Source organism: Geospiza fortis, unplaced genomic scaffold (assembly GCF_000277835.1).
Source record: "Geospiza fortis unplaced genomic scaffold, GeoFor_1.0 scaffold79, whole genome shotgun sequence".
Lineage (NCBI taxonomy): Eukaryota > Metazoa > Chordata > Aves > Passeriformes > Thraupidae > Geospiza > Geospiza fortis.
The window spans coordinates 272,509-296,467 of NW_005054408.1; the positions used below are offsets into that span (position 1 = coordinate 272,509).

The window sequence follows — 23,959 nt, forward strand, 5'->3', positions numbered from 1 at the left end:
AACATCCTACCTGGCCTTTTTTCTCAGCATCTCCTACATGAAGTATTCCAAACTGTTTCCACCTAAGAAATACCTTCCTATGCTCTGTGAGAATGCAGAAGTGATGAGGCGGGGCTGGAATGATTAACTCACACTCCTGAAAGACTGCTACTATGCTTAGCTGTAATAAGTTCAAGTTCAATTAAAAATATTTTGCTTGCAGTTTGGAACACATGTTGGGATTAATTCTAACAAGCAGAAACAACTTAGATTGTTTTCAAGTCCCAACAAACAGACTGCAGAGCACGAATTTTCCAGCACTACATCCAAGCTTTTTAACATTTACAGAACTGAGAAGGACAATAGATTGGGGGGCTGGGGAATAAAATAATTTCACTGCAGAGGTCTATTCATGTAAAGTAGCTATAATATGATGAGAGAAGCTTGACACCTCCAAATTTACCTCTTTTGGCTGGGAAAACTATGTCCTTGTGGGAGCAAAGGGATCAGCTGGCTCCCTGCTGCACATGGAACACAGCAGTGATACTGAGCCTGAGCATGGAGCTGCTCTCCACAGCTGCTCACAGCCAACCTCCTGATAACCCACTCACCCTAACTATCCTCACGGGTCACCAGAGTTCACTGCTGAGCTGGGACAAATCAGGAGAACACTATAACTAAGAACATTAGATCTACACAAATAGCATTTAACTGAAATAGAGAAAAAATCCTCTTACTTAATCCAGTTCATCAGCTCCACAGTGTCTGGGTCATAGAATTCTCTCAGCTCTGACAGTTCATCCATTATTCCTGGCCAGAACTAAAATGGAAACAAAATAGAACAACCTGAAGACAGAATGAACCAAACAAGTTTTGGATGCTGAAATGTATTACTATCTCTTAGCTGGCAAATCATCTTATCCAGCTCCTAGGCAAATTCCAAGACAGAAGAATATCTGTCTACCCTTCCTAGGAAGGAGAGGTGGCTGTCATTGCAGGATGAACACACAGTTTCAGAGTTGGAGACCTGCAGCTCCTGCCAGATGACCAACAGGACCAGAACTGCCCATTGTCAATGATGACAAGTCAAGGAAAGGTCCCAGGAATTAACATTAAGTTTGGAAAGGAAATATAAACGAAATTTAAAATGGTAGGAAATCTGTATCAGAAGTAAAGACTATTAGATGTGCTGCAGATGCTATTAATGGTATTTCAGAACTTTGAATTACAAGAGAACTACTGAAGGCAAAAATAAAACTGTGACTGAATGACAACAACAAATAGGCCATCAGGGGAAAGCATTTAAAAATTTACTATAGACAAAAAATACATAAATCAAATCCAGAGGCGAGAAAAAAGGATGGAAACTGATTCTGAAAAGCTTAACCCTCCTGTCCAAAAAGCTAAGGGAACAATGATTTATTTAAGGGTTTATCGTTTAAGCCAGTGAATATTTCAGGGCAAAAGGGAACAATTAAAGAAGATAATGACAATGCTAATGACAGATTGCTGTGCATCAGTCTTTACTACAGAGGATCCTATGGTAACACCTATTCCAAACCTGCTTTCTTCAGATAAGGATTGCTGGTTTGAAAATTGAAATGCTACAGGAGAAAGTCTAAGAAAACCCACCTGATTATCTAAAAAGCCATTAATCATCCCATTTTAATGCTCATCCAAGAGTTCAGAAGCAATTTGAATGTGGTGCTGCTGAGCCCCTCAGCAAACACAGGCATTCCTTCACTAAAACTGTAATTACATGGCAGGCCTGGGAGCAGGAGGCATAACTGGGGCAATTAAGATTCTCACTAGTGTACCTGCTTACTTAAACACTTGTTCAAGTACTCCTGGCACCTCCCAGGTGGAGCCATGGCAGCATCACAACTGTGGGGAAGCTTTGGGAAGTACAGCAGTACAAGAGATGTATTTCTGCTCTTCAGAAGCTCTCCCAGAGATTAGTAAATTCAGCTGTTGTGAAAGGAGATTGTGGAGTCTCATCATGAATCAAAACTGCCTCTCTTCATTACTAAAGTGCCCTGCATAGCTACACATTCTGAGAGCCTGGAGTCCTTCAGGGGAGACAGAAGGAATGGGCTCTGCTTTGCTTTTCAGTCAGTGCACCCTGCCCTGTAACCTCCTGAGGAACCAGTGCCATAGCTCCCCCTGCTCACTGCTGGCATTCACTCTGTAAAGGTTTTTTAACTCACAGTACTGCAAGTTTTGAGTGAGTACAAGCAGTTTCCACTGGAGGAAAATTTTGGTCATGGGGCTTGCTATTACTGAATTGAAAAATTTCCAGGTAGCACTACATTTGATTAGTAGAACCAAGAGAAAACAAAGGTACTTCAGGAGTTCTAAATACAAGATAATGACAAATGAAAAGTAAAGCATGTGAAAATATGGACCAATAACAGTGACAGAACTTTGTCTTGTAAATCAAGTATATGTCAGATTGAGAAAAAGTCTGGTGACACCAGGAGAGGATAAAAAGAACAGATGGAGCACATAAGGGATGTAACAAACTGCTCAGAAGAGAGAGGGAAATGTGAAAGAGGTTTTCAACTTGTAACAGTGCTTGTCTCTGGGGTCAAAGCCTTCAGGAAAAGAAACCAGTTGTCAAGTGGCTTAAATTAGCCCTGAACTGAAGCTGTTCACTACAGCCAAAGACTGCTCAGGTCGTGGGTATTTGTTGCAGTATGTGCTGTAATAAATGTCCATGTTTGGAGCAAAAGGACTTGGCCATGATGAAGATAGAAATTCAGCTGCAGAAGTAATAGGAATAGAGTGTTTACTCTTAGAGAGAAATCAAGATTATTTGGCAATCCTTGGAATTAGAATGCTCAAGCTCAGGAACTCACCTTAAATACCAACAATTTATTCAAAATTACTGACATGCAAACACAAACTGATGAGCATTATTGTGAAATTAAAATACAATGAACACAGATAAAGCTGAAACCTACCTAAAAAGTGTAAGAAGTGAAACATAAATACTACTTGGTACTGCTTTATGTATGTGTTGTGTTATCAGCTAAAGCAGGCATGGAAATACTTCAGCATTTTCACTTTATCTGAGAGATGTTTGCACTGTAATAATGAAAATCACATGTAAACAGGAATACAGATGTCTTACAGGTCTCAAAACATCCTGTGCCTGAAATCTGAAAGAAATCCAGCATTGTAGCTGCATCTGCATCTCAATAAATTATTGTTCAAGTGATGTATTTGGGGCTGTAGTAACCCATGCCTCAAAAGAGGCTTTCATTGGCTTATTCAGGATTAGGTTAATAATCCCATAAAAGTCCTATTTTGAGGAGCTGCACTGAAGAGTTCTTCTGACAAATGTAATAGATAATGAGACACCAAACTGCCTCCCTACAAATTAAAGAGAACCAGCCTTGATGGCCAGTTAACTTTGTGGCGTACAGAGAAACTGCCCCTGCAATCCGAGCAGTCACTGACTGAACAGAGAAATCATTGTCTGGAAAATAAAAAGCTAAGTAAGTCTCTGTTCCAAAAATCTCCTTCCACTGTCTGTTTGTAAGGTGTTAGAGAGAGAATATAAAACCACATTCTCACAGAAGCAATGGGTCCTTTCTGGATGTCTCTGTAAGAATTCTTGTCTGACCACTGCCAGGGCACCTGCGACAGGAGCCTTGTGAGTCCCTTCCGGCTCACAATATTCTGTGATTCCCTCAGGCTTCTCATCAACTCTTTCAGCTTTACAGAGAAATCCACTCTCTGGTAGTTCAACTGCAAGAACTGACTCAGGACAAAAAACAACTGAGAAGTGACAAATTTCTCATTCCTACTGTGAAATTTGAAAAACAGTATTTGTAATGTCCATAAAAATTATTTCCTCTATTTAGAAGAAACATGAAAATGATGCTTTTCAGGCAGACTGAGCACAACTAATGACTGCTCTAAAGCCCATGAAATCAGTGGTTTCTGTTGACTTCAGAATTGAATCTGACAGAATTTAGGAACTTTACATCTGCTCATGAAGAGTGGGAGGAAAATTATTCCTAGTGATCTGTCACATTAGACTATCAGAATGTCATGCTCCTGGTATCCCCCATGTCAGAAGAAATGACATTTTTTCTGTCATATTCAGAGATGATGAAAATAGCAAATGACTTCCTAACCATCACATGAGTGGAAAAAAAGAGTCCTGTAACAGAACAATAAGACAATTTAAGTGGAAAACTATTTTTTTACTTTTTTGTTTCAGTTTTAGAGGGGGAACACAATACTGGAGTGAACTCCATTAGCAGCTTTCTTAACTGCTTCACTACTGCCTTTTGAAGTGTAACAATGAAATTAATCTTGCCTTTTTCTGAAGGGAATTATTTAACAGATGCATTTTCATCTCAGACTAGTTATTGCAGAAACAACTTCTCCATCAAAGCAGACTCAGAATTTTTTGTCTTTGTGACTACAGATTAAAAGAATGGTTTGCCCATTAAATCAGTGTTCTAAATCTCACTGCTATGACAGACTGATAATCTTGCACATGTTATTGATTTAGGTATGTTTTATGCATTTACATTTAAGTGTTTGCAAAAATAATATTCTGTTTCTGGAACAGACAAAAGACAAACCAGGTACTTGACCATTTAATAATTCTGTACTTTAAAACATATGAGGCACAGCAGTAGAGATTACTATTACTTCTGCTCCTACAATAAATCATGACACAATGTGACAATCTGCATTTTATCCACAACTTAGTTAAAACCAAGAGAGACAACTCTCCATAAAATTATGCCTTTAAATAACACCTGCTACTTACACGTACAATCAGATAAACATTTGTATCTATGAACAACTACTTTGGATCAAATTAGCCCAACTGATCCTTCACAGACAATTCCATAGGCACAGCTATCTTAATTTTTAAAATTCTGTTACAATTCTTGTATGTAGTTACTAATAAGACAACCCTTCTAGGAGAAAGGAAAAATGTCATGCAATTAAAATATGCCAAAACATTGAGAAAAAAAATTCTTACCTTAAATGAAATGTACAGTAATGTAATTAATGGTATAGAATACTTAATCACCTGTGTCTATGAGAAATTGAAAAAAAATTGGTTATTTTGATGATACATTTAATAGACTTAATTTTTAATGTATTGATATCTGAAATATTTAACATGTAGTGGAATTTAAGAGATTGAATTTTAAGCCCATATTCTGATTTTATTTTCAAGTAAAACTCTAATTACAGACCCATCACAAAAGATGGATTTTTATCTTTAAATCTATATTCTACAAGGTGGAAAACACTGTCACTCAATATAATTGACTGCAAAGGTCTTCTCACACTGCTGATGATTTCTTAATGTGGAGACTTTTTTAGGTAAATTATGGCTGTTTTTCATAGCCACATCTATATTGCCATCTAGTGTATTCCAATGGAATTGTTTAATATAGAAACCACCAGAAAATCCATTTTACTTACTAAATGAACATCCAGCAGAGATACCTGGTCTGAGAGAACTACAATCAATATTCAGCCCTGAGCCTTGACTTGGCTCAGATGCAGCCCAAAGCCCAGTGGATGAAAGGCTGAGTACAGTGCTCACCCTCTGGGATGTGTAGAGATGGAGACACTTGAGGATGAGTTTCCAAACCTCTGTACTGCACAGGCCAAAGGATGCAAACACACACATGTGGGATGTCCAGAGGTACTTCATCCTGGAAGAACACAAGCTTTTCATGATCACTGGGAGCTCTGCAAAGCTGCTTGTGAGAGCAGTTAATGTCTAGAGAAATTCTGAACAGAGTTTTCTTGGACTTTCATGCCTCTGAAATAACTGAGTACAGGGCTGACACTGCACTTTGCTATGCACTCTTGAGAACATCTCTGTTCCCAAACTTCCATTCTTTCTGGCAGAATTTTGGGAAATGCCTCAGTCTACAAGTAGAAACACACTAGGGAGAGAAAGAATGCTCATGATCCTATCAGTTTGTGGTCAATATACTTTTCACTCTTATAAAAATATACTCATTCATCTGAACAAGCCCTTAGAATCAAGAAAATATACCTCATTGTGCTTAATGCCAGACATCCAAAAAGAACTGTGTGAACTAAGCTGTAGGCAGCATCAGGCTTCAGTGTCACTGTGTATTCTTCCATTTTGTCCTTCAAATGGACTTGATTTGAACTACTAATTGAAGGAAAAAAGGTGTTATATTAAGTTCTGTAACATATTTCATATAATTATCTGCATTTTAAAAGGAACAGAATCTTTCTGGGACCACCAACAACAACCACTGCTAAGAGCCCACAACCTTCTATTGTATCTATGATCTAATTTAGCCTGATGCCACCAACTTGATGCAGCATCAGGTATTTCTTTTCATTTGCAGATTTCTGGAAATGCAATGGGTTTAAATGAGCTGGGTTAGAACGAGATAAAATTCTTTACAGCAAGGCAAACTTGGTTTCTTGTTGGAAGCAGCTACTCCCATGTTCAGAGGGCGTTTGATAAGTGAAGAATTTAACTGTGATTTGTGGGGTTGTGCTGGTCTGTCTGGATGTTACCAAAGCCACAGACTGGAAGGAGAGTTAGGGAAAATGAGCCCTGAAGGGAGTGGTTATTGCTTGAGTGCTTGAGGTGTCTAGCCTTGTGGAGGGCCCTTCAAAAAAAAAAAAAAGAAGCTGCTTCAGTTTGTGGGGTTTTCCTATTTTCTTCAGAGCAGGGGATAAGTGAGATAAATGCATTAAAAATTAGGGACATGTTTGGGATTACATCTAGGGTGGCAGAAAATAAGAGCTGCAGAATCTTTATTTTTTAAAATTTACTGATCCAGTAAGTTTTTAAGGAGGCTGGTTGAATAATACCAAAATTATTTACAAGTAACTGACATTTGACAATTACTATTATAATATGTAATTGTCATAACATAGTGTCTGAATGTCTTGGATACTCTCCCTTTCTCTTGCTCTCTCTCTCCTATTTATCCAGTCTTCCCTAAAATCTGTGATAGTGACACTAGTCAGGTGACACTCTTGAATTTTTGCTCAATCAAGTTTTATATGATCCCTTCTACCTTTTGCCCAGGTTGTACAAGTAAAACTGAGAGCTCTATAATGAACCTTTTTATTTGGAATAACATTTCTGTCTGATTTTCTTCTGTGTTCTGTAGATAGCTCAGAATCCCACAGATTAGCTCTGGGAACTGCCAGCAGCGATGCAGTTACAGCTCCTGCTCCTTCACACAGACCACAAAGCTCAGCACAGACTATTCCAGCTCATTTCTGGGCAGTTTGAGGGTAACACCTGGGAAATCTGTGATTTGGAGTGCTTTGCACAGGGAAAACGGGATGAACTAAAGAAACTAACAGTGTTTTAGTTAAAAACATCCTTCCCCTGCTTCTCCTCATCCCAAAAAACCCAACCAACATTATACACACTGCAAAACTTCATCAGCAAAAGCGTGAGTGAATCTAGGGAAGGATGTCGCTTTGGTTACATTTTTAGATTCAGCAGGAAGTTACTTATTCTGCCTGATTTCTCTCTCCTACACCCCACTCCTCAGTAGCTGTGCAAGGCAATCCTGTATTTGCTGCTGTGTTCACCTGCCAGTTCCTCAGCCAGATGAAGAAAATAAAATTGATAAAAATGTGAGTTTTCTTAAAACTGTATTTACCTGAGGTTCCGAAAGGCAACAATTACAGCTGCTACTGTCAGAAGGAAGAGAACAAATCCATAGACGTAAAAAAGTAATGTACTGGAGAGTCTTGAGAAAGTATTTAAAGGTAATAAACCAAAGGCTTCTTCACAAAGATACAGGTTAGCATCAAAATCTCTAAAAAAAAATAAACACCTTTGTCCATCATGTATTTCATAACTTGATGTCAAAAAGGATCAAAGTTTCCTTTCTTCTGAAGAAATTATAAAGTCACAGTTGTGCAGATTATTCTTAGGGCAAGTATAATATAAATATGAGGTAAAACTGTGATTTACGAAGGATGTCTGGTTACATTTTTAGATTCAGAAGGAAGTTACTTATTCTGCCTGATTTCTCTCTCCTACACCCCACTCCTCAGTAGCTGTGCAAGGCAATCCTGTATTTGCTGCTGTGTTCACCTGCCAGTTCCTCAGCCAGATGAAGAAAATAAAATTGATAAAAATGTGAGTTTTCTTAAAACTGAATTTACCTGAGGTTCCGAAAGGCAACAATTACAGCTGCTACTGTCAGAAGGAAGAGAACAAATCCATAGACGTAAAAAAGTAATGTACTGGAGAGTCTTGAGAAAGTATTTAAAGGTAATAAACCAAAGGCTTCTTCACAAAGATACAGGTTAGCATCAAAATCTCTAAAAAAAAATAAACACCTTTGTCCATCATGTATTTCATAACTTGATGTCAAAAAGGATCAAAGTTTCCTTTCTTCTGAAGAAATTATAAAGTCACAGTTGTGCAGATTATTCTTAGGGCAAGTATAATATAAATATGAGGTAAAACTGTGATTTACTGCACACATTTGAAACAGGAACAACCTGAAGGCTTCAGTTAAAGAAGTCAGACAATAAAACAAAACTGCAGCTAAATCGTACCTTGTTGCTCCAAATCCAAATTTTGCTTTCAGGAATTTGAATATATGCTCATCTGATTCAAGATTAAGAATTTTCTGCAAAGGGGGGAAGAGAAAGGAAATTGTATTTTAAATCTCAAAAATGTCACACAGTAAACAGCAGTTTTATTCATTTAAATGAATCTGTAAAGCAACACAAGCTTACAAAGATGGGTGCTTTGTAATCAAAGAAGCATTCAGTTTTAACTGCATTCATTGAAAAGAAAATTTAGTAAAATACTTTGCAAATGCTCAACAGTATAGATCTACAACTGACATAAAATTACAGGTGAGCTCCAAGTTAACACCAATTATTTGGTGTTAATTTATGAAGTTTTCAAATCCATATACCAAAGATGAGCAAAACTATCTTTAATTTCTAAAATGCAGTTTCTGAGATGCAGAGAAATCTCACAGCAGTTTTTATTTTATGATACTCCTGTAGATGGTTAACAAATAGCTTTTAACATAATACAATGTGTAATTTTTGATATTAAAAATTATTTGCCTACCTTAATTAATTTATTTATTAGGAGAGTCAAGCACAAGACTAGTAGAACATGGACAATAAGTTTCCCAAGCCTATTAAGCAAGCCACCCTTTTTTAGGTTTTTCTACAAAGAAGACAAAAAATATTAGTATTTCAGTCCTTTTTTTATTTTAATGTATTTGGAACAAAAGCATCACAGGCTATTTGCAACAGCTCATCTGCTAGTCCTGAGCAGCACCAACTTTGCATTAGGGTCATTTAAGCAAAAACAGACACAGAACCAAGTACCCAGAATGAAGATATTACTTCTTGAACAAAACTGAAGGGACAATGTCATAAAAGCTTTGATCTGGCACAGTTTTGGAAGCAGCCAAACAGCCCTTCTTTGGCAGCAGCCCTACTGTACTTACAGAACTTATTTCCTAATTTCCACAGTCTTGTGTGCCGTTTGAAATACCTACTCATTACACCTTCCACTAAACATGGCAAAGGGATCTTCTGGCTGTGTCACTTGATAGGATTTTGAGCAATTTTCCAGTTACAAGCTCCAGATCCAGATAAGTTGCTCACAGGTAACTGGGAATAGGTGCAGACAATAGGAATGGCTCTGTAAATGCCTTAATGGGGTGAGAGGCTGTCACCAATGCCAGAATCAGAAAAAAAAAACTGTAACTACAGTAAAAAAACCCTAATCTTTGAAAGAAACAATGGATTTCAGGAAGCTGAACTTGACATGAGAGCTGTCCCAGTTGTTACAAATTATTTTGTTGGAGGCAGATCCATAAATTCAAGCCAAGTCCTGTTGAAACAGGTGTAAAGTCCATTTATGCAATTTTTTTTTCAGGATCCAAACTGCAGCTTGCACAATCATTAATGTTAATAGCAATCATGGAATTATGATGTCTGATATGCTTGGTAAAGCTGCAGTTAGTGTAATGGAATTCATTATTTGATCAGGCAATGTTTGGGTTGCTGTATGCTATAGTAATTTCTCTAATTAATATTACAAAATGAAAATTATAATGCATCTAAATTACTCATTCACACACATATCTAAAAATACTCTTTATTTAGTACTACAGAAATATTTTGGTACCTACCTGGATTGTTCTTGCTATTAAGACAGAAACATTAAAACTTATAAGTAATGATCCAAGAATCATAGAATTGAAGAACTGTAGGACACAGACCAGCAGTAACCCAGAAATCTGAATGATGTACAGCCATGTAACCTGTAACAACAATGAGATTTTTATGCCTACAAAACTTTACAGTCATAGGTGCTTTTCTCTTAATGTGCTTTATAATTTATTTCAACATCAATTATTTTTGAAAATAACATATCATCTTGCAGTGAATCATTACATCTAAAGCCATTACTGTCTCCTTTTTATATTTATGTCCTGAACTACTTAGGTTAATATTTTATGCCCATTTAATACTTAAGGAAGCCTGATCCTATAATCAAGCAGATTAACTGCTGATTATAGATGATTATAACTGCAGTCTGAGGAAAATATTAATTACTTAATATTTGGAAGATGGTTTTATTTTCTTTAGTCCAAGAAGTGTTTCTGTAGCCTCTGTGATGTCTTTATGACTGAAGAGTTATGGTTCAGTGCAGTTCAGCAAACAAACATCACATACCTTCTCAAACTTTTCAGTAATAGTTCAGTATAATCCCTTTTGGGTTATGCTAAACTATTATCAGTGTTCAGCTCAATGTAAGCACTAAACCTCAGCTGATTTTCTGACAGTATTACCAAAATACACATTTTACCTCGCATAAAGATCCCAAGTTCAGCCTTGTGTTACAGCAGTGGTGTAAATCAGTATCAGAGAGCCCAACAAACTGCAAGAGTTCTAAGTAGTGCTTTTTTGAAAATGAGTACAGACACAGTGGTGTGGTGAGTCTGTTTTGGAATAACTCAGGATGAAGCCGGTAATTTGCTGACTTTTAAGGCAGCTGACCAGTCACATTAAATGTTGGCTTTAGCTTGCAGCTGCTGATATAATAAAGAGTTAAGAAACTTAAGCCACATTTATTTTGATATGCAGGCCCCATACTCATTTTCAGTTAAATTAATACAATCAGTAAAGTTCAAGTCTGCTTCACATTTAAAATGAATTTACATGAATTACTCTTCATCCTCCTGTAACCTTTCCTAAAGTTAGAATCTTTTTCAACCAGTGCAAGCTTTCACCATGCCTAAAATGATCTTGGTAGAATTTCACAGCTATGTTAACGTCAAAGACAGTGTTTTCATCTTCTACAGTACATTTCTGTTTTGTAAGATTGACTGTCAATGATCCCTGACCTTCTTAGTAAGACTTGTTTTATTTTCTGGCTTATCCACCTCAGCAACACAGCAGGGGCAATGCTGTTATTTTGTGGTGAATGTCAATGCAGGAAGACAAGTGCTTCTCTCCAGCAACCTGGTGTTCTGCATCCTCCTCTGGTGCACAGAGCTTAGCCCCAAACGAGGATGCACAATGCTTGAGGCAAAATTCATACACTGCTTTGAATTCAGCTTGCACAAAGATTCCCTGTGGTACTTTTTTCTTCTGGCAACTTCCAGAGGCCATGCTAAAGCTGTGGTATCAGATCAACTGTCAGGATGGTGTTTGGAAGTGTCAAATAGTGTCTAAACAAAAGCAGACAAAAATTAAATAGACATGAACTGGTTCAAGTGAACAAAAACCAGAAATGGTGTTGTTTCCATCATTCACTTTTAGACTTCCAGGGTTTACACACTGTGATTACTTCAAAGCACAAGGCTCACAGCACAATCTGTATTTGTCTGGGCATCCAGGCCACTGGTTAGGAAAACACCTTCAAGACTATTGGCTTTGTGAAGGCAAAGAAACAAAAGTAGGTTCTTTCCAAAGAGAAAGTTACCTTTGCTGTGGGAAGCATGTCCAAGCAGTCCAGTATGAACAATGCCAATGCTTGTATCAGCATCATAAACTGGTTAAATTGCCAAGTCAGGCTAAAGAGAAACGTTGCTATGAATACAGCCATGAGTGTGAGCCTCTGCAAGGAGGGAACAAAGTTTTATTTTATAGTTTTCTTGGTTAAAACACAAAAAATCAAGCAAAAAAAACCCAAACAAACCAAACCAAAGCCCACCTTAATCTGGTTTTATTTTAAACCACTTTTAAAGCAGTGAATTTTCTAACTGCAATAACAGCTTAGAGGATAACAAACATTTTATTAGAGTTACAAATTCTTGACTTATGCCTGTGTTTTATCACTGTAATATCATCTGCAAGAAAACAGGGAGATCTTGGATAGTTTCAACCCCCAGATTAAGATGCAATACCTGTTTTACTGAGGTATAAAGAGCAGTTACTTGATCAAAATGAGGAGCGGTAACTTAAGAACTGCTGGTCAAAGAAACTGTATCACCACTTTGCTTTAATTCTTGCAGATGAGGACAGTTCTCTGTTACTGAGTTTACTGTGTCATACTTGTCAGAAATACTCACTTCTTGAGCAGGCTGTAAATGAGCTCTGAGGAGGTATGTGATGGCTGCTATCTGAACAGCAAAGAATGGCAGTGCCCAGTTCTCCCTTAAAGGAATGGTGAATTCTACCCTTGTAGTATCTACTCTGTACAAAACAGAGAGTTTCACAAATTTAAAATCAAACAAACACTTGGTGACAGACAGCTTGCAATGACAGGCATCTTTGTGCTATTTTAACTCCTTATTTATAAAAATGGAGGCTTTACACTCCAGTTCCTTCAACACACCTGGCTCTGAAAATAAATCACTATGAAGGCTCTGCAAGTTATCCACTGTTTCTGCATCTCAAATGATGTACTTCAGCTTCACTAACTAAAAAAAATATACTCTGGATTACATCTTACTTATGAAGCCCAGCTTGGGTAATTTAGAAATGACAAATATACCCCAAACTAAAAGCACTCACAAAATCCAGCTTGTGGATTTCCACACCACAGGGCAGGTTACTTCATGTTTGCAAATGCACATATAAGAATATAAACAGAATATAATTTTCACTGTGATCCCAATGACTTGAGCATGAAGACAGTTTAATTGCTCATTTGCTTTGGGTCATCATTTTTTGAAGCTTTTGAACATAAGTATGTGATGGAAGAATTCCCCAAGGAATGGTCATTTGCAAAACTGGATTTAAAAGTTAAAAACAAAGAATAATTCTCTTTCTCCCAGTGTAGAGAAAATATTTGCTAAAACAATCATTCTCTTTCTCCCAGAGTAGAGAAAATATTTGCTAAAGCAGCAAGTAAGCAACAAATCTGAAACATGCTTAGCTGGAGGAAGAACGTGTCTAAATGGAATTACTCAGTAGCCTCAAATGTAATTAATCTGGACAGAAAGTCTTTATCCAAATCCATTCTATGCACTTATTATATTGCATAAAGTAAACAAGCTCTCATTGTTCACCAGTTATTAGAAAGATGGACAAATTTGCTCCAGATATTCTGTAAATGGAAGAGATGACCTCACGAAAGAAATGTGTGAAATACTGTACATTGCATGTGGCTTTTAATTCCTTTTATATTTGGAGAAAGAAACACCCTGCCTCCATACACCTGTAATTATTCTGTAGTGAATGTGCTTGCAGATAAATTCCTTTAGAGCTGCTCATTAACATATCAAACATTTCTGGTAGAACCAAGACTGTACTTTTAATTTCTTGAGTAATTTACAGGTAACAGCTAATGTCACCAGTCTTAGCTTCATGCCAGCAGCTGAATTCTGGCATAAAGCCAGTTCTAGGTTTTTATCTCCAAACTGGTAACTCTTCAAGTGATAAAGCACTAGAACAGCCCAATTACCACGTTTTTTCTCTGAGGCTTAGTGCAGGAGGTGGCTACAGGAATAAGGGGAGAAAGAAGCTGAACTTCAGATGAGCTGAGGCTGTGGAAGGAACCCCTGAGGCAGGTGTGGGGCAGTGAGGAGACACCTGAAGGGTTTTCATGCAGGTGTCTTTAACACCTGAGAGGCCCTAGGCTGGAGAAGACAGGGTACATCACCTGGAGCTCCAGACACATCTGAAAGATGTAGTCCACTTTCAGAGACCGCTTTAAGACAAAATTTTCTACTCAAACTTCCAGAACCTTTAAAAACCCAGTCTGATACATCAGCTCATTTCTGATTATTTTCTAATTATTTTTTGTTATTTAAATATTCTTTCCATTTCCTGGCTAATTGGAGAGAGGCCTTATACTTTCATGTTGTGTCCAATGAATCATGCAGTTAAAGCTTTAATGCCTTACCTTTGAAACTAGGTAAAATTTTAGAAAGATTAAATGTTTCATCTCACTTACCTGTTTGTAATATACCAGCAAGCTGCCAACAACCCTGAAAGCCATGTTCCACTAAGAAGCCAGCTTGTTACATACAGAGCAATGACATAAACTGCCTGAAGTCCAAACAAAGTGTAGATATAAAAATAAACAGGCTCTAGGTATTGCTGTAAAACACAAGAATACTGGTGTTGACATTAAAACACTCACACGGGGGGATTATACTTAGTATGAATTAGGTTTTGCTTTTACAAATTAAAAAGGTATCAGGAATATTTCTAATTAGAAAATATCTACAAAGGGGAGCTAGGATTCACTGCGCAATCTTCATAATGCACTTACAATCTAAAGCCAGAAATAAATGCCTACCTGAATTGGAAGAATCCTATACAGAATGCTGAGAAACACCTCCTGGTAAACATTCATTCTTTCAAGTATGTTAATTGTCCTCACAGATTCAGTTTTATTGTCATATACTAAACCATGTAAACCTTAATGATAAAGAGAAATTGAAATAGGAGATTGTCATTTTCCCCCTCCATCTTCATTTGAACAGTGAATAACTTTTTCAAAGGTATTTTAAGATCTCTCATCAGAAACTGCAAACTTTGAGTCAACGATTCAGAACATATTACCTCTGAATCAACATGACCTTCTGAGGTCTTCAGCTTCCCTGCTTCAAATGTGACTCAGAGTGCTAATTCAAGTACTATATATTTAGTAGTGTATAAAACATTTATTTTTATACTTCCATCCCCAGCATAGAATCTGTGGTACATTCTGGATCCTGAGAACTGTTCTTGGCACTACTTTAATCACAGGTGAAGTTATTATTGAAAAATGTGTAGTATAAGCAAAATTGCTAAGGAGCAACAGCTAAATATCTACAAAACATGAGACACTCTGAGAAAGCCCCATCACTGTGTATGATTTCCTTGGAAGCTGCTCCTTGTGTCATTTACTGTCCAGGAATACAGCAAAAAACATTGCCCCTTCCCAGAAATAGCTCATACGTCAAATTAAACAAGAGACGAATAAAAATGAAAGTAATAAACTGTATAAACTGAATAAACCAGCAAGCTGAAACCTGAACAGATATGAAAGCTGTCCCTCAAAGTGATTGCCTTCATCAGCATGTGAAGGTGTGGCACAGAAATCAACGCATCATTGTGAAATTTATTATGTCCATAACTTAGTGGCTCCCTGGCATAGGAACAGAATAAATCTGTCTCCAGTACAATTGTTACACTATCCTTCATAGTTATGGTATGCCTTGTTCTCAATTATATTTGGAAAAAAAACCCCAACCAAACCTACAAATAGACAGCTGCAAAACTTACTTTACAGTTTACAATACCTTGCTGAATGGAAGCAGCCTGAATCATCTGTTTGTAGTAGGAATAATAAAGTCCACACTCGGTTCTGAATGAAATTTCTCTTTCGACCTCCTGCAAGTGAAGTTCAACAGGAAATTCACTTTCCATTTGCTTTTCACCATCATCCAAAGCTGCCTTCAACTCCAATTCCTGCAGCACCAGAGCAACTGACCTCCAGAGAAGCTTCAGTCCTTGGGTTTCACATCCTAAGCAACTTAGTTCAACCAAAGGTGAACATACATGGACAAACTAGGGTGAGAGGCAAACAGCTGGGGTGTAAATGACTCTTTTAACTGGGGAAATGTACAAACTCTTTGTGATTCTGATAAGCTGCTTGGAAATACTTTGGGCATTTCACTATTTTTTTGTAATATGACAAGTTTAGATTGGCACAGTGGCCCACAGCTGGGCTGTAAAGCTGCATATCCCTGCTTTGTGCATTTAACCTTTTCTCCCAGGCGTAGTTATCCCACTGTGTTCCACGGCTTTGCCAGCTCAAGGCTCAATTAATTCAGTGTGCTATGAGGGGGCTGCACCATGATGTCAGGGATATTTCAGCTGGCAGGGGATGCTGCTGCCCACTTGTTCAACACTGCTTCTTGCAGGAAGCCAGCTGCCATCACTCTCATTCTTAACCTACAGCTGAAAGGAAAAGGGACTACTTGGCTTTAGGGCCAGGTGAACTTCTTATTTCTAATTAAAAATGTTCAAATTATTTAAATTATTATAAGGTACACTTCAAACCAGGTACATTTCAAACTATGCCTTTTTCTTAGCTGATATTGTAGCAGATGGGGTCTAGTAAGATCTGAAAGCTCTTTGCTTTGGAATGCATTTCCTTTTGTTACCTCATTAGTTGTGAAGACCTAATGAAATTTAACAAATCCACAGCTTTGGGCAACCACATTAAAAAAAAGATGGCATGAACAACCAATCTGATGAAAACTAACAATTGTCTTATGTAGAATTGTTCTAGTATTAGTGATCTTTTTAGTAGTTTGTATAGTAACATCCCAGCAAATGCATCTCCTAAGCAGTAAGTTCATACTGAGGTTTGAAAATCCAGTGAAATCCCTGTATGTGGTATATGCAAGTCACTAAAAAACTTGTGTGATTTATAAAAATAACCTTATGAATTCATCTTTCTGTACAAAAGAATGTTGCAGAAATAACAAAATATTACTTTTCCAGAGACTTTAATGAATGTCAATCTTGTTAATGCAACCTTGTACAGAACCCCAAGACTTTCAACTTTCTCATACAATCCCAACTCTTATGCTGGAGCAGAATCAATTCTATTTCAGAGCTAACATAAAGCTTGACAAAAACCCATGTTCTTCTCTCCTCTGCTGCCCAGTGCAGGTTCTTATCTCAAAGCATGTGTTTTATTGAAGTCACTTGTTGACAAACCAATATTAGTTCTGGTCTGAGAAAAGTCAATGGATAAAACCACAAGTGATTTAATCTAAGTTCACAATTAAACTCTCCAGCTGCCCTGTGACATATAAATCATCATCATACCAAAAGCCACACACTTAGCAAAATCAGAGTGCTGGATTTTAAACAAGCTCTACTTTCAAATTCATCACTACTAAAAAGTTTTCCAATACCAAAAAGTGGCTGACTCTTAAATGCTCATAAAGGAAAAAAAAAAGGGAATGCTAGCATTTGGAATTTATTAAGGGGGAGAGAGGAGTCACAGAGGGGGATCTAATTAGCAAAAATGCATTCAAACATGATTAATTTGTAATCCTGGCACCAGCTGTATTCAACCAAATGCTATACTTTACGAGACAAACACTAGTGAGTTTTACATCTGTTTCATGCTAAGATAACATCTGTTTTATTCACTGAAAATACTTTTCCAGTTCTACAGCAATTTATACTTTTCCTAGCATTCCATGTCTATAAAAACATACAGACTTATGGGTAAACACTGTGAGAGCACATGCTTATCTGTCTGTATCTTCACTTTGTGAGGTGGTAACAAAGAAGTTATCACTGTTCCAAGGGAAAAATAAAGAACACATTCCTCTGGGACACACAGAGAGCTGCTTATTATTTCAATTTATGCAATTGCATCCTCATAATATTAAGCATTCACAACCAAATACAAAGGACTTTCTCTCAAGGGCAGTGCAAAATTTTAGAGCTTCTGATTTCTCAAACTCCTTAAGCAAGTCCTTCAGAATGCTGAGCAAGCAGCCAAAGTCTGAGTTGAGTTTTTCTATAAATAATGAGCATAAATAAAGCTCCGATTACTTTTCTTTTTTTGAGATTGCTAGAACAAAATCTGTGTAACTGAAACTATTTATTAGTTTTTCAATTTAAGACCAGGAAGATTTGAACATTTTCTCAACACACAGCTGCTGTCAGTGTTCCCAGGTGAGAACAAGCCTTCAGCAAATGTATTTAATCCTTTGAAAGCTCTCCTGGATGGCAACATACAGCCCATCTCTTCGAGTGGTGTGCTCCAGATCAGATCTGATCCAGAGTAAAAGCACCCCTAGCACCTCGACAGGCACTTCTGTGCAGAAGTACTGCCAAAGTCCTGCATGCCTGAGTTCCCTTCATGCCTGAGCATTCACTTTGTGCAGTTCTCATCACCTGTCTCCCTGCTTTTCTTCATGGAATCATTTTGTTTGGGGCTGGAAGGGACCTAAAAGCCCATCCAGTGCCACCCCCTGCACCATCCCAGGCTGCTCCATCCCCAGTGTCCAACCTGGCCTTGGACATTTCCAGGGATCCAGGGGCAGCCACAGATTCTCTGGGCAATGATCTTTGGTTTGCATTCAAAATGTAGAAAGGGACAATAGGAGCACTTCACAGACTAAATCCTGGCACTCCTATCCTGAAAGACTTACAATCTTATATTTTGATTCCTGACTTTCTGCAAGCAGTAATTTTATTAAAGGAAAAATCAATATCAGTATCTAAACTCGGAAGGGATGAAGAAGAAATGAATGCTCTGAAGATTATCTGTTTTTCTTACAGTATTAATTTGCTACGTGGCCTTGGCTTATTCCTGTTCAAAGTGTCTTCAGAATTTGCAGTTGAACAAGCAATGGCTGACAGGAGAGGTGGCCCCTCATTTTTCTATTTGCATAGCAGATTCTGTTCCCAAAAGATGCCACACTGGAGGGGCAGCCACTAAACTGCTACTGAAAATCACTGAAAATAGACAAGCCATTTCAGATGTGTTATGCCAGAACATTTACAGAAAACTGAGAAAGGATTTTTGGATAAGAAATCTGTTTTGACTTCCACCATCACAAACAGAAATGTTTGTTGGTTTAATGTATATGAGAAGAGATTCAAATTTTTTTCTTAAAAATTAGTTGATCAATTTAAGTGATTGTAACCTGTGATCCCTGCTGGAAGGGGACACAAACACAGCTCCTGACTAGGTATCATGATACGCTGAATCTTTTCTGTTTCATTTTTTTTTTGGTCATTCTTTCAGGAAGTCTTGAAATAAAAAAAATCAAAGGAACAACTGTGTACTTCCTTCATTGCATATTCCTTCATTGCATAAATCACTCTTCAAGATGTGCTTTTTCAGTTTTTCTGGTAAGAAAACAATGGTACATCTTTCTCCTGTGACCATGGCTAATGGATAATAGCAGGCACATTTACCAGCAAACAAGAACAAGGCTCACACACAGAGCAGCAGCTGAAATCAATGCACTGTTGAAAGCAATATTCAAAATACAGCACAACAGTTGAACAACAACCAGACAGTTTTTCTACTTGGGTGAACCATTGCTGGAAGACACCCAAATCTGAACTGGCTTTTGATGAATTGCAACAGAAATTACAGAAAGGCAATCACTGCAAGTGTGTGTGCAAGTCCTGACTCCAATTATTTAGGAGTTAGGAATCATGACTTTGCATAATAAACTCTTTTTACTTCCCATTTTTAGGATTGAATACAACTGCCTACTTTTTAAACGTGCAGTTGAGGTGTTCATGTATCAGTGGGGTCTTCAGAACCAAAATTCCATCTTTTGCACCTAAAAGGTGCAGGTACAAACATTTGCCTGGTGCAGAAGTGTCAGGAAAACACTGCAGATTTCAAATAGAAGACAAGACTACCTTCATATGAAAGAAAAGATGACAGAACAGGTCTTCCATTACATCTCTGTATTAAGTTGCTACACAGATCCTTTTGGGCATGAATTTATCATCTGACTAATTGTAGCTTATTGGATGAAAGGAACAAAGTTCAGGGGAATCATAATTGTTATACAATTTTTGTATCAGATTTCAGCAACATAAATCCTCAAATCTGCCCCATTTACAGCCAGCTCAGGGTGACTGAAGTTAGTAGTTTAAAATACATGGAACTAGAACTGATTTAGAATTTTTCTTTTCTATGTTGCAGAGCAGTGATGTTGCTCTACTGTATTTCACAAGCATGGGGATTAATAAAACACTGGATGTGCATTTGTAATGCATCCATTTATTCTATGCTATGTTTAATGAAAACATAATGAAATGAGATCTCACCTCTGTATTTCACTAATCAAGGCAGGCAATAATTGTGGGGCAAGGATTAGACTGCAGCTCCCCCTTCTGAGAACCTGGGCAGGGGTATGGACTAAAACAAAACTTACACTTTTCAAACTTTTGGAAAGTTCAGTTAATACCTGCAAAAATAGATGCTTTGGCCAAACTATAAAATGTTAGAGAAGAAAGCACCTTTTGCACTTCTTTTCCACGTGATTTTTGAGGGTCTTATCTTTCTTAGTATAAAGTATGTGTTGTAATGAAAAGATTAGCTGGTTGAGAAGTGCTGGAAAACATGTACCTATCCCTGGAGAGACCACACTCCTACACACAGGCACAGAGACAGCTGTGGATTGTTTTACAGATATTGGGATGAGCCTTCCTGCCTCAGCTTTGCAGGAAATTTCAGACTCTTCATATGCACTCCTCTCCCCCCTACCACTCCTAAAGCAGTATTTTGTTTGAAGTGAGCAGCACTGTGCAATCTCCACATGCATGCTCTGGTGGAGACCACATCCCTCTGAAGAAGGGACACTGTGAAACCAGGGAGTGTCTGCAGCTCTTTCTCCTTTACCCTGCTGCCAGATGAACTTAATGTTTCTCAGAATCTTTCCATCAAATTGGCTGAAATTGCTCTTGTTGCAGTGTTACCAGCTATCCATTATCCCCATGGGATGAAAGAACAGCTACAAAGACAACAGAATCCAGGCTCCAAAAACTAGAGGGGTTTCTTTCAGTTTTGATATCTAGTGGTATTCTAGTGTACTTAAAATGAAAATAATAATTATCAAACAAAACAACTGTTTCACACATTGAGGGGAAACTTAATTATAACTACAGAGCTGCTTATTTCAGTCAACTCTGTGCTTCTCTGGGTCAGTCTGACAGAATAAAAAAGATGCATCCATTATGTTCACACATTGCCACAAGTCCATGCCTGCTTGTACTTGGAAATATTCAGCACCTTGAAATTATTCACTACTTGCTTTTGGAAGGAAAAGGCAAACCCAAGGTGTATCTTCAATATATTGAGTACAACCTCTCTGTATAATAAAGGGAAGATAAGGGTGGGCACAACACAGTATTATAGGTATAATACAACAGCAACTGTTGCAGGAAATGCAAATTATTTGTATTAGGGGAATATAAATGTTTCTGTGCCACAAAAAGTGTAGCATAGAAAAGACATATTGCAAGGCAAGTATTCCAGTTAAATAAATGTACTTTTTGAACAATACAATACACAGACCTAGGAGAATGGATTTTAGGCATTTGAAAGGGAAATGACTCACCTGTTCTTTTCTCTGGTTAAATTTAGCTGTGGGTACAGCTGCATTATTTTCTCTGCAGTGATTCTACAAAAAAACTAGTCAGTCCTGGGTCTTGGGAATGGTTGTGTTGACATCAGTGAATGGCAGAAAATGTTTTGAGGGTTGCACATTTAGGATGACATTATATAAAATTAGTTTTGAGTAGCAAGAGACTGTTCCTAAACTGTATTACAAAATATTACAACAGTGGAAATACAATTCAGGAACTGTGTGCCAGGATTTTGCATACTTTTAACTGTTGGTTTTTAATTTTAGATTGCTTTGGAAAAAAGTAAGATGATTATAGAAAAAGATATAGCAAGATGTTGAAATTCTATTGTAGATAAAGATTAATTTTTGGAAGAACCATAGCTACAACTCAAACAGGAGCTCTCCAGCAGTATTTTTAGAGAAAAAATTGGGGACAGGTATTTATAGAACTGATGAAGTATGGTGGGAAGGGAAGCACAGCTTTTTTTAAATGGAATTTTTAAAAATGAAATATTCTGGTCTTGAGAGGGTTGCAATACAAATACCCAAATAAATGAAATTTCATAATGCTCATATTAATGCTCCACAAAACTAGGATGAAACTAGGAAAATGATTGTTACCTTGATATTGGAAAACCACAGGTCATTTTCATGCAGTGTAGCTACATAAACAGAAGTAAGAAGTCCAAGAGAGATGGCAACAATTCCACCAACAGTTATTGAGAGTATGCTCCACAGCTTTCCACCTGGAGGATCTTGGAAAAAAAATATTTCAGTCTGTAAGTGTGAAACATATTACTGAACCTATGGGGATTTTGGAAAGCCATTTATCCATTGCCTATGCTAGCACAGTTTACATTCTGCAGGTTACAGGACACCTGGTTTTAACACATATTTGTTTTTATTCTCCCACATAGGAAAATCAGAGTATTTTATTTACATACAAAGTGAAATAAATTGTGTCTTAATTGGTATAGTTTAAATTTAAGGACACCATGATCCTGTACAAGTTGAGCTCCATGCCATAACTAATGTGTAAATCTGAATTGAAATATCTTCCAGAACTTTTTAAATTCAAGCAATACAGCATGACTGATGACAAAGCAAGAAATTCACAAGAAAGGTCTAAAAATAGCTGCCTTTTTGGGGGGGTTTGCTCAGATTTTGTAAAAAAACAACAGTGAAGGTTCAGAAGCCTCAGTAAATACCCACAAAGAGACTGAAGAGCAGCCAAAGCAGCCTTTGATGATGGTGTCATGCTCTGAATTGCAGATGGGCTCCTGCTGACACAGGAGCAAGGGCAGGGATGGGATGTGTGACCCTCCAGGCCTTCACCGTGCACTTACATTCCTGGGGCTTCTGTATTTTCAATGCTAATGTAAGGTTTAATATGGATTTGAGATCTGGAATTGTATCTTTGAAATGGCTTTTTCACACTATGTGTGACATCTGCTTAAGGGTTCCAACTGCAATTCCATGGAACTGAGGGCAGGGCTGCAGGAGAGCTATGAGCTCTTATTCTTTTTGTACATAACCTAAGTGAGTTTGTGCAGAAACAACAACAGAACTTTCCTTTCATCTGCCCAAATGCAGAGAAACATTTAGAATTTAGATCAAAATATCCCTTAAAATAAGTTAATCTAAAAATCCCCCCCAAAAACAAGGAACTTTGTCAGCTCTAAAGCTATAATTCCATACAAAAATTCACCTAACCAGTTAAATTCAGATTTTATATGCAACCTGCCTATTTTTAAGTACATTTCATCAGCTGTCTTCAAATCCTTTTATGTTACCAATGATTTGGACTGGGATTCTTCGAAGAACTTTGGATGGCTTCATACAAGCTGATAGTGTGTCACCAATAATAAATTGAAACAATTTAAATTTTAAAACAGAGATAAGATTGACATGCAGCAATCTGCATGAGACCCTCTGTCTCATCCAATTAATTTTGGTGATATTCAAGTATGGAAATGCATTTAGCACAAGCCTAGCTCTGAGCTGTGCTTAGGACAGATCAAAACAAAAAAAAAAGCCATAATGTCACTTTGTTTTTCATTACCCACCAGGCAGAATTTTCCCATCAGGCTTCACATTTGTCTCCTCTGAAGGCTGATCTTCAGCTGCTTCTGTGCCTTTTCCAACCCTTCTCTGTCTTATGGTTGTCATGGTGTCAGTCACTTTAATTCATTATTCTTCAGCCTGACTCCTAAATGGACACACACAAGCAATGCATCTTCCTACCCAAGCAGTCACTTGATACTGTATGAAATATGTGAAAATAAAACCACATCTTACTGACATCACAGACTTTGACTTCTAGAACTCTACTGTACATAAAGGCTGCCTTATCAAAATGCAAGGTTTGTCTTTAAATCTGTACCACTCAGCAAATTAAAGTACAGAAAACATTACCTTAGAAT

At 37.5% G+C, this 23,959-nt stretch overlaps 1 protein-coding gene across 1 annotated transcript in view; it reads right to left on the reverse strand.

The window, feature by feature from the left end:
- DPY19L3 (dpy-19 like C-mannosyltransferase 3) overlaps positions 1-23,741 on the reverse strand; it is a 34,079-nt gene extending 10,338 nt beyond the window's left edge. The window contains exons 1-15 of the mRNA XM_005426249.2: positions 23,603-23,741; positions 22,158-22,291; positions 15,708-15,798; positions 14,720-14,841; positions 14,372-14,517; positions 12,543-12,666; positions 11,954-12,088; positions 10,155-10,286; positions 9,077-9,178; positions 8,548-8,621; positions 8,149-8,307; positions 6,029-6,151; positions 5,567-5,678; positions 4,991-5,047; positions 717-799 (exon numbers count right to left, since the gene is read on the reverse strand). Coding sequence (XP_005426306.1) covers positions 717-799; positions 4,991-5,047; positions 5,567-5,678; positions 6,029-6,151; positions 8,149-8,307; positions 8,548-8,621; positions 9,077-9,178; positions 10,155-10,286; positions 11,954-12,088; positions 12,543-12,666; positions 14,372-14,517; positions 14,720-14,841; positions 15,708-15,798; positions 22,158-22,291; positions 23,603-23,705 — 1,697 coding nt within the window. The 5' untranslated portion in view covers positions 23,706-23,741. The remainder of the gene's footprint in view (positions 1-716; positions 800-4,990; positions 5,048-5,566; positions 5,679-6,028; positions 6,152-8,148; positions 8,308-8,547; positions 8,622-9,076; positions 9,179-10,154; positions 10,287-11,953; positions 12,089-12,542; positions 12,667-14,371; positions 14,518-14,719; positions 14,842-15,707; positions 15,799-22,157; positions 22,292-23,602) is intronic.
- Positions 23,742-23,959: the final 218 nt, after the last annotated feature.